The 10,000-nt window shown below is 45.2% G+C and overlaps 2 protein-coding genes across 2 annotated transcripts in view; both read right to left on the reverse strand.

Moving 5' to 3' along the window:
• The window catches only part of dnajc27 (DnaJ (Hsp40) homolog, subfamily C, member 27), a 5,672-nt gene extending 405 nt beyond the window's left edge, over positions 1-5,267 (reverse strand). The window contains exons 1-7 of the mRNA XM_083937772.1: positions 5,042-5,267; positions 3,622-3,704; positions 2,542-2,611; positions 886-1,050; positions 680-802; positions 446-606; positions 1-320 (exon numbers count right to left, since the gene is read on the reverse strand). The exon at positions 1-320 is cut by the window's left edge and continues 405 nt beyond it. Coding sequence (XP_083793898.1) covers positions 188-320; positions 446-606; positions 680-802; positions 886-1,050; positions 2,542-2,611; positions 3,622-3,704; positions 5,042-5,128 — 822 coding nt within the window. The 5' untranslated portion in view covers positions 5,129-5,267 and the 3' untranslated portion in view covers positions 1-187. The remainder of the gene's footprint in view (positions 321-445; positions 607-679; positions 803-885; positions 1,051-2,541; positions 2,612-3,621; positions 3,705-5,041) is intronic.
• Positions 5,268-5,782: 515 nt separating this feature from the next.
• cd247 (CD247 molecule) overlaps positions 5,783-10,000 on the reverse strand; it is a 6,700-nt gene continuing 2,482 nt past the window's right edge. Inside the window, exons 4-7 of the mRNA XM_083937780.1 lie at positions 8,861-8,923; positions 6,505-6,597; positions 6,382-6,411; positions 5,783-6,308 (exon numbers count right to left, since the gene is read on the reverse strand). Of these exons, the coding sequence (XP_083793906.1) occupies positions 6,240-6,308; positions 6,382-6,411; positions 6,505-6,597; positions 8,861-8,923 (255 nt within the window). The 3' untranslated portion in view covers positions 5,783-6,239. The remainder of the gene's footprint in view (positions 6,309-6,381; positions 6,412-6,504; positions 6,598-8,860; positions 8,924-10,000) is intronic.

A 10,000-nucleotide genomic window follows, 5' to 3' on the forward strand; every position in this document is an offset into this window, starting at 1 on the left:
GATTGGTCGGTGGACTTTGGAGCGGCTGCGTGTGATTGGACGGTGGACTCTGGAGCAGCTGCGTGTGATTGGTCGGTGGACTCTGGGGCGGCTGCGTGTGATTGGTCGGTGGACTCTGAAGCAGCTGCGTGTGATTGGACGGTGGACTCTGGAGCGGCTGCGTGTGATTGGTCGGTTCACCTGCGTGTTATTTAATGTTCTTTAGCAGCGAGGTGCGAGCGTTCACCACCGCCTTGAAGGCGTCCTCGCTGCCGGGCGCCACGCATTTGTCCGGGTGCAGCAGGACCGCCAACTTCCTGTACGCCTTGTTCACTTCCTCCCTGAAACAAGCAGACGGGAACCAACGTTAGACGGTGACGCACGACCTAGAAACTAAATTGACTAAATCATAAACAATGTTTAATAAAATCCTGTAAAGTTTCCCCCCCCGCTGATGTGAACGCACCTCGTGGCGCCGGGTTTGACGCCCAGCATGTCCCATGAGTCCTTGCTGTTGCGGATGCGTCGGATGGTGTCGGCCTGCTCTTTGGTGAAGCCGGCGCTGACCTCCGACACCGGACGCTTCCCGCCGTTCTCACACATGTCGGTGATGGACGAGAAGAACGCCTGGAAACCAAACAGCGTTACTTCCTGTCAGAGAGAGCACATTTGGCGTGTCGGTGTGTTGGCGTGCGTTTACCTGGAACATCTCGTTGATGCCCTCGCCGCTCTGCGCCGACGTTTCAAAGTAATGAAACCCTCTGGACTCCGCCCACAGACGCCCCTCGCCCTCGTCCACCGCCCGCCGCTTCGTCAGGTCCACCTTTAAGCGAGCACACGAGTAAAGATCAGATTCAATGTTGCGTCAGCGTCACGTGTGAGGGTCGGGTTGTCCTCGTCACTGACCTTGTTGGCGCAGACGATGAACACGATGCTGTCCATGTTGGCCTGCGAGCCCATTTCCTGTTTCATCTCGCCGAGCCAGCTGTCGAGGGCGTCGAAGCTCTCCCTCAGGCCCACGTCGTACACCAGCAGCACGCCCTGGCTGTCCTTGTAGAACTCGTTACGCACCTGAGACCAGACGGGGAAAGGTTCCGCATGTGAGTGACACGGGGAAAGGTTCCGCATGTTAGTGACACGGGGAAAGGTTCCGCATGTTAGTGACACGGGGAAAGGTTCCGCATGTTAGTGACACGGGGAAAGGTTCCGCATGTTAGTGACACGGGGAAAGGTTCCGCATGTGAGTGACACGGGGAAAGGTTCCGCATGTGAGTGACACGGGGAAAGGTTCCGCATGTGAGCGACACGGGGAAAGGTTCCGCATGTTAGTGACACGGGGAAAGGTTCCGCATGTTAGTGACACGGGGAAAGGTTCCGCATGTGAGTGACACGGGGAAAGGTTCCGCATGTGAGTGACACGGGGAAAGGTTCCGCATGTGAGCGACACGGGGAAAGGTTCCGCATGTGAGTGACACGGGGAAAGGTTCCGCATGTGAGCGACACGGGGAAAGGTTCCGCATGTGAGCGACACGGGGAAAGGTTCCGCATGTGAGTGACACGGGGAAAGGTTCCGCATGTTAGTGACACGGGGAAAGGTTCCGCATGTGAGTGACCACGGGGAAAGGTTCCGCATGTTAGTGACCACGGGGAAAGGTTCCGCATGTGAGTGACACGGGGAAAGGTTCCGCATGTTAGTGACCACGGGGAAAGGTTCCGCATGTGAGTGACCACGGGGAAAGGTTCCGCATGTGAGTGACCACGGGGAAAGGTTCCGCATGCGAGTGACACGGGGAAAGGTTCCGCATGCGAGTGACACGGGGAAAGGTTCCGCATGTGAGTGACACGGGGAAAGGTTCCGCATGTGAGTGACACGGGGAAAGGTTCCGCATGTGAGTGACACGGGGAAAGGTTCCGCATGTGAGTGACACGGAGAAAGGTTCCGCATGTTAGTGACACGGGGAAAGGTTCCGCATGTGAGTGACACGGGGAAAGGTTCCGCATGTAAGTGACACGGGGAAAGGTTCCGCGTGTGAGTGACACGGGGAAAGGTTCCGCATGTGAGTGACACGGGGAAAGGTTCCGCATGTGAGTGACACGGGGAAAGGTTCCGCATGTGAGTGACCACAGGGAAAGGTTCCGCATGTGAGTGACCACGGGGAAAGGTTCCGCATGTGAGTGACCACAGGGAAAGGTTCCGCATGTGAGTGACACGGGGAAAGGTTCCGCATGTGAGTGACCACAGGGAAAGGTTCCGCATGTGAGTGACCACGGGGAAAGGTTCCGCATGTTAGTGACACAGGGAAAGGTTCCGCATGTAAGTGACACGGGGAAAGGTTCCGCATGTAAGTGACACGGGGAAAGGTTCCGCATGTTAGTGACACAGGGAAAGGTTCCGCATGTGAGTGACACGGGGAAAGGTTCCGCATGTGAGTGACCACGGGGAAAGGTTCCGCATGTGAGTGACCACGGGGAAAGGTTCCGCATGTGAGTGACCACGGGGATCATACTTTGATTTTAGGTATAAAAATAATTAATTTTGTGTAAATAATAATAAAAACTGACCTCGTAGAAGAACGGGTGCCCGGCCATGTCGAAGATGTTCACTTTGATTTCTCTGTCACGAACCTGGACCCTGAACACAACACAGGGTCTCAGACACACACAACCAGGACCCTGAACACAACACAAGGTTTCAGACACACACAACCAGGACCCTGAACACATCACAGGGTCTCAGACACACACAACCAGGACCCTGAACACATTACAGGGTCTCAGACACACAACCAGGACCCTGAACACATCACAGGGTCTCAGACACACACACACACAACCAGGACCCTGAACACATCACAGGCTCTCAGACACACAACCAGGACCCTGAACACATCACAGGGTCTCAGACACACATAACCAGGACCCTGAACACATCACAGGGTCTCAGACACACACAACCAGGACCCTGAAAACATCACAGGGTCTCAGACACACACAACCAGGACCCTGAACACATCACAGGGTCTCAGACACACACACACAACCGGGACCCTGAACACAACACAGGGTCTCAGACACACACAACCAGGACCCTGAACACAACACAAGGTCTCAGACACACACAACCAGGACCCTGAACACATCACAGGGTCTCAGACACACACAACCAGGACCCTGAACACTACACAAGGTCTCAGACACACAACCAGGACCCTGAACACATCACAGGGTCTCAGACACACACTAGGACCCTGAACACATCACAGGGTCTCATACACACACAACCAGGACCCTGAACACATCACAGGGTCTCAGACACACACAACCAGGACCCTGAACACATCACAGGGTCTCAGACACACACAACCAGGACCCTGAACACATCACAGGGTCTCAGACACACACAACCAGGACCCTGAACACATCACAGGGTCTCAGACACACAACCAGGACCCTGAACACATCATAGGGTCTCAGACACACACAACCAGGACCCTGAACACAACACAGGGTCTCAGACACACAACCAGGACCCTGAACACATCACAGGGTCTCAGACACACAACCTGGACACAGTTTCACCACAGTTTAATAAAGTTTAATAAATTTGAATAAAGCGTAAACGCCAGACGCGTCTGCACTGACTTGGTGACGCCGTAGTCGATGCCGATCGTGGCCAAATACTTGGGGACGAACCTCTTCTCACAGTAACGTTTGATGATGCAGCTCTGAAAAAGAGAAATGAATCATAATTAACTTTAATTAACTTTACTTATCTTTGAGTCCAGTGAGAAAAGAGCCGATTTAAAGGAGAATGTGACTGAAAACAGCAGCAGAGACGTTAAAAACCTGATTATTCCGGTTTATTATTCATATTTAATCATTATTAAAATGAGCAGAATTTTAGTGAAGATAGAGACGATTTAACAGCATTTTTGTTTAAAGATTAACATCAGTTTATTAAAGCACAATTCATATTTATTCAGAATTTATAAGAATTTTTTAGTGAATCCAACAAAGCAGACATGTATTAGTGTTTCCTATTATTATTATTATTATTATTATTATTATTTTAGAGTAAAAACAGCAGAATAAAAGTGTATAAGAAAATAAAGGTTTGTGCAGAACTTCATAGAAAATTGTGTCAGTTCAAGGAGAATTCGCTTTTATGCAAAACTCAGATTAAATAAATTAAAATTTATGGTTAATTTTAAATCACACGCTTCTCCTGGTGCATTCGGCATTTATGTTACACAATGATTTATTGATTTATGATTAATTAAGGATGATTTATTGATTTATTGCAATATTATCATTTTCACCTGCTTCGTCGCTTTTGCTGCAGAATCATGAAAACAGGAGAAATAACGCTGATAATAAAACTAACTATTAAATATTAAGGATAAATTAACAAGCCGAATTCAAGAAAACATGTTAATCTTTCGAAAAACATCTTAATTAATGTTGCAATGAGAATAAATTGTTAAAAACAAGCAAAAAACCTTAAATATATCGATTTTTAACACGAAGCCTGGTGTTAGAATGAAATAATCATCAATAATATAATAAATTACTTAATAGAAATGAGTTATTCATAAGCCGAATTTAAGAGAACATATTAATCTTTCGAAAAACATCTTTATTCATGTTAAACCGTTTATTAAATATTATAAATACGCAAGAAATCCTACAATATAGATTTTTTTAAACGGAGTCTGGTGTTAGAATGAAATAACACCGAATAGTAAATAAATGACTTAATATATATAAATATTTTTACGCCGAATTTAAGAAAACATATTAATCTTTCAAAAAACATCTTAATTAATGTTTTAATGAGAATAAACTGTTAAAAACAAGCAAGAAATCCTTAAATATAGATTTTTTTAAACGAAGCCTGGAATAATCACCACACATTAAACCTAATATTTTATGAGCCGAATTCAAGAAAACATATTAGTCTTTCGAAAAACATCTTAATGTATGTTGAACAGTTTATGAATAATGAGAAATAAGCGATAAAGTGTTAAAATAGCGGATTTTTAAACGGGGTCTGGTCGCTTACCTTCCCGACCTCGGCGTTCCCGAGGCTGATCACCTTCACGCGCAGAGATTTCTTGTTCTCCCGCCGTTTTGGCGCGTTCGTTTCCATCTGTAGTCCTTTAAAATGCGCCGTTTTGTTGCTGTGACGTTTTACCGGCGGGAGAATTCACCGTTCACCGTTTCCCGCTGTTGACGTTGTTGTTGTTGTTGTTGTTGTTGTTTAGCATCGGAGCTAACGCTGGGCTGCCATTGTAACACACAGCAGCAGCAGAGACGCAGCGAGCCGGTTTGACTCCATATCCCAGAATGCAAAGCGAGAGTTAACCGCCATGACGCTCCAGAACGTCATTACGCCAGTACGTGATTGATTTCAAAATAAAGCTATTAGCGAATACTGAGCGTGAAAATTTGCTTTTCTTTACACAAAATGAAGCAACAATAACAAAACATTCAATTAAAACTTCATTTAAAAACACAAAACACGTTTTTCACGTTAAACTGTTGGATTATCAGCCACATATCCCTTAACGTGGCTTTTATTTTGAAAGGGTGACAGTAAAACCCCTTAAAACTTAATTTTAAAATCAATTAAATAAAAGAATGAAGTCAAAACGCGACTTTTCCTTCATTTCACTTCTATTATTTATTATTTCAGAAACTAACACATGTTTTTATCAGCAGAGGAAGTGAAATGTCACATTTATCTGCTTTATTTCCTTATTTTGGATTAAAAAAACACTTTTATGACACATTTTAAGACCAGAAATGAGCTTTTACAGCAACATGAACATTAATATTTTTAATATTCAAACAGAAATTCTCAGGAAAAAATCAGAACCACAAAAAAATGACTTTTTATTAATAAAACTTATAATAAAAACAGCAGAAAAGCATCAAAACAAAGCAGCAAAATAAAAAAACTTTAAATCATAAAAACACTTAAAGATGCAAAACTAATTTTCATTTCACAATAAATCTGTAATTTCTTATTGTTGTATGGAGGTCAAAAGTGTCCAATATTAAACCATTAAATCCAAATAAAATATAGAATTTAACCATAAAACTGTGAATTTTGTAAACTCATAAATGAATAAATTTGTGCTCCTCTGACAGGAAGTGATGCGTGGAGGCATTAGCGTGGAGCAGGAAGCGGTTTCTCTGACAGGAAGTGATGCGTTAGCGTGGAGCAGGAAGCGGTTTCTCTGACAGGAAGTGATGCGTTAGCGTGGAGCAGGAAGCGGCTGCAGGTGCAGGGCGTCGTACGTGTCTCTGCTCGCGGCGCTCAGACCCTGAACACACGACACACACGGTGATGTGAACCACATCAAATATGATTTGAACTTTATTTTGAAGGAAACTCACCTGGTAAAGCTGCTCGTTCTTCCTGTGACGCTGAAAACAACAACAACAACAACAACATTATTATTAATAATAAAAACAATAATAACAATAATAATAATATTAATAAATGATAGTAGCCGTCACCTCTCCTCTCTTCAGAGGCAGCTCCTTGTATTCCCCGTCCGTTCTCTTCGTCAGGTCCGTGTACGTGTCGTCGTCCGTCGCCCCTCTGCGGTTCTACACCACGGAACAGAACCGTCACATTTAACGTTTATTACAGACGTTTAGAACCTCAGGAGAACCACAGGAGAACCTCAGGAGAACCTCAGAACCACAGAACCTCAGAACCACAGGAGAACCTCAGAACCACAGGAGAACCTCAGAACCACGGAACCTCAGGAGAACCTCAGGAGAACCACAGGAGAACCTCAGGAGAACCACAGCAGAACCACAGATAACAGAAGAACCTCAGATAACAGAAGAACCACAGATAACAGAAGAACCTCAGATAACAGAAGAACCACAGCAGAACCACAGATAACAGCAGAACCACAGATAACAGTAGTACCACAGATAACAGCAGAACCTCAGCAGAACCACAGATAACAGCAGAACCACAGCAGAACCACAGATAACAGCAGAACCTCAGCAGAACCTCAGATAACAGCAGAACCTCAGGAGAACCTCAGATAACAGCAGAACCACAGGAGAACCTCAGGAGAACCACAGGAGAACCACAGGAGAACCACAGAACCACAGCAGAACCACAGGAGAACCACAGATAACAGCAGAACCTCAGATAACAGCAGAACCACAGCAGAACCACAGAACCACAGGAGAACCTCAGATAACAGCAGAACCTCAGATAACAGCAGAACCTCAGCAGAACCACAGATAACAGCAGAACCTCAGATAACAGCAGAACCACAGATAACAGGAGAACCTCAGATAACAGCAGAACCTCAGCAGAACCTCAGCAGAACCTCAGCAGAACCTCAGATAACAGCAGAACCACAGATAACAGCAGAACCTCAGATAACAGCAGAACCTCAGATAACAGCAGAACCTCAGCAGAACCACAGCAGAACCACAGATAACAGCAGAACCTCAGATAACAGCAGAACCACAGATAACAGCAGAACCTCAGATAACAGCAGAACCACAGATAACAGCAGAACCACAGCAGAACCACAGATAACAGCAGAACCTCAGCAGAACCTCAGATAACAGCAGAACCTCAGCAGAACCTCAGATAACAGCAGAACCTCAGCAGAACCACAGATAACAGCAGAACCTCAGCAGAACCACAGATAACAGCAGAACCACAGCAGAACCTCAGATAACAGCAGAACCTCAGATAACAGCAGAACCTCAGGAGAACCACAGATAACAGCAGAACCACAGGAGAACCTCAGATAACAGCAGAACCACAGCAGAACCACAGATAACAGCAGAACCTCAGGAGAACCACAGATAACAGTAGAACCTCAGCAGAACCTCAGATAACAGCAGAACCTCAGCAGAACCACAGATAACAGCAGAACCTCAGGAGAACCACAGATAACAGCATAACCACAGATAACAGCAGAACCTCAGGAGAACCTCAGATAACAGCAGAACCACAGATAACAGTAGAACCTCAGATAACAGCAGAACCTCAGGAGAACCACAGATAACAGCAGAACCACAGGAGAACCACAGATAACAGCAGAACCTCAGATAACAGCAGAACCTCAGATAACAGCAGAACCTCAGGAGAACCACAGATAACAGCAGAACCACAGATAACAGCAGAACCACAGGAGAACCACAGATAAAAGCAGAACCTCAGCAGAACCACAGATAACAGCAGAACCTCGGATAACAGCAGAACCTCAGGAGAACCACAGATAACAGCAGAACCTCAGGAGAACCACAGATAACAGCAGAACCTCAGGAGAACCTCAGATAACAGCAGAACCACAGGAGAACCACAGATAACAGCAGAACCACAGATAACAGTAGAACCTCAGCAGAACCATAGATAACAGCAGAACCACAGGAGAACCACAGATAACAGCAGAACCTCAGATAACAGCAGAACCTCAGGAGAACCACAGATAACAGCAGAACCTCAGGAGAACCACAGATAACAGCAGAACCACAGGAGAACCACAGATAACAGCAGAACCACAGATAACAGCAGAACCACAGATAACAGCAGAACCTCAGGAGAACCACAGATAACAGCAGAACCACAGATAACAGCAGAACCTCAGTAGAACCTCAGATAACAGCAGATACTCAGGAGAACCACAGATAACAGCAGAACCTCAGTAGAACCTCAGATAACAGCAGAACCACAGATAACAGTAGAACCACAGATAACAGCAGAACCTCAGCAGAACCACAGATAACAGCAGAACCTCAGCAGAACCTCAGGAGAACCACAGATAACAGCAGAACCACAGCAGAACCTCAGATAACAGCAGAACCTCAGCAGAACCTCAGGAGAACTCACTCTGCCTCCCTCGGCGTCTCTGCGCAGCGGTGCGTAGCCGTCAGCGTCCTGTCCCCTCAGATCCTGAACACAGGTGACAAACAGGAACAGGAAGTGATATGGAGACAAACAGGAACAGGAAGTGATATGGAGACCGTCAGGAACAGGAAGTGATATGGAAACAAACAGGAACAGGAAGTGATATGTAAACAGGAACAGGAAGTGATATGGACACAAACAGGAACAGGAAGTGATATGGACACAAACAGGAACAGGAAGTGATACGGAGACAAACAGGAACAGGAAGTGATATGGAAAACAAACAGGAAATGGAACTGTTATGAAAACAAACAGGAACCGGAAGTGATATGGCAACAAACAGGAACAGGAAGTGATATGGACACAAACAGGAACAGGAAGTGTTATGAAAACAAACAGGAACAGGAAGTGATATGAAAACAAACAGGAACAGGAAGTGGTATGGAAACAAACAGGAACAGGAAGTGATATGGAAACAGGAACAGGAAGTGATATGGACACAAACAGGAACAGGAAGTGATATGGAAACAGGAACAGGAAGTGATATGGAAACAAACAGGAACAGGAAGTGATATGGAAAACAAACAGGAAATGGAACTGTTATGAAAACAAACAGGAACCGGAAGTGATATGGCAACAAACAGGAACAGGAAGTATTATTGAAACAAACAGGAACAGGAAGTTATATGAAAACAAACAGGAACAGGAAGTGGTATGGAAACAAACAGGAACAGGAAGTGATATGGAAACAGGAACAGGAAGTGATATGGACACAAACAGGAACAGGAAGTGATATGGAAACAGGAACAGGAAGTGTTATGAAAACAAACAGGAACAAGAAGTGATATGAAAACAAACAGGAACAGGAAGTGGTATGGAAACAAACAGGAACAGGAAGTGATATGGAAACAGGAACAGGAAGTGATATGGACACAAACAGGAACAGGAAGTGATATGGAAACAGGAACAGGAAGTGATATGGAAACAAACAGAAACAGGAAGTGTTATGGTCGCAAACAGGAAGTGATATGGACACAAACAGGAACAGGAAGTGATATGGACACAAACAGGAACCGGAAGTGATATGGAAAACAAACAGGAAATGGAACTGTTATGAAAACA

This window comes from Echiichthys vipera, assembly GCF_963691815.1.
Source record: "Echiichthys vipera genome assembly, chromosome: 23".
Lineage (NCBI taxonomy): Eukaryota > Metazoa > Chordata > Actinopteri > Perciformes > Trachinidae > Echiichthys > Echiichthys vipera.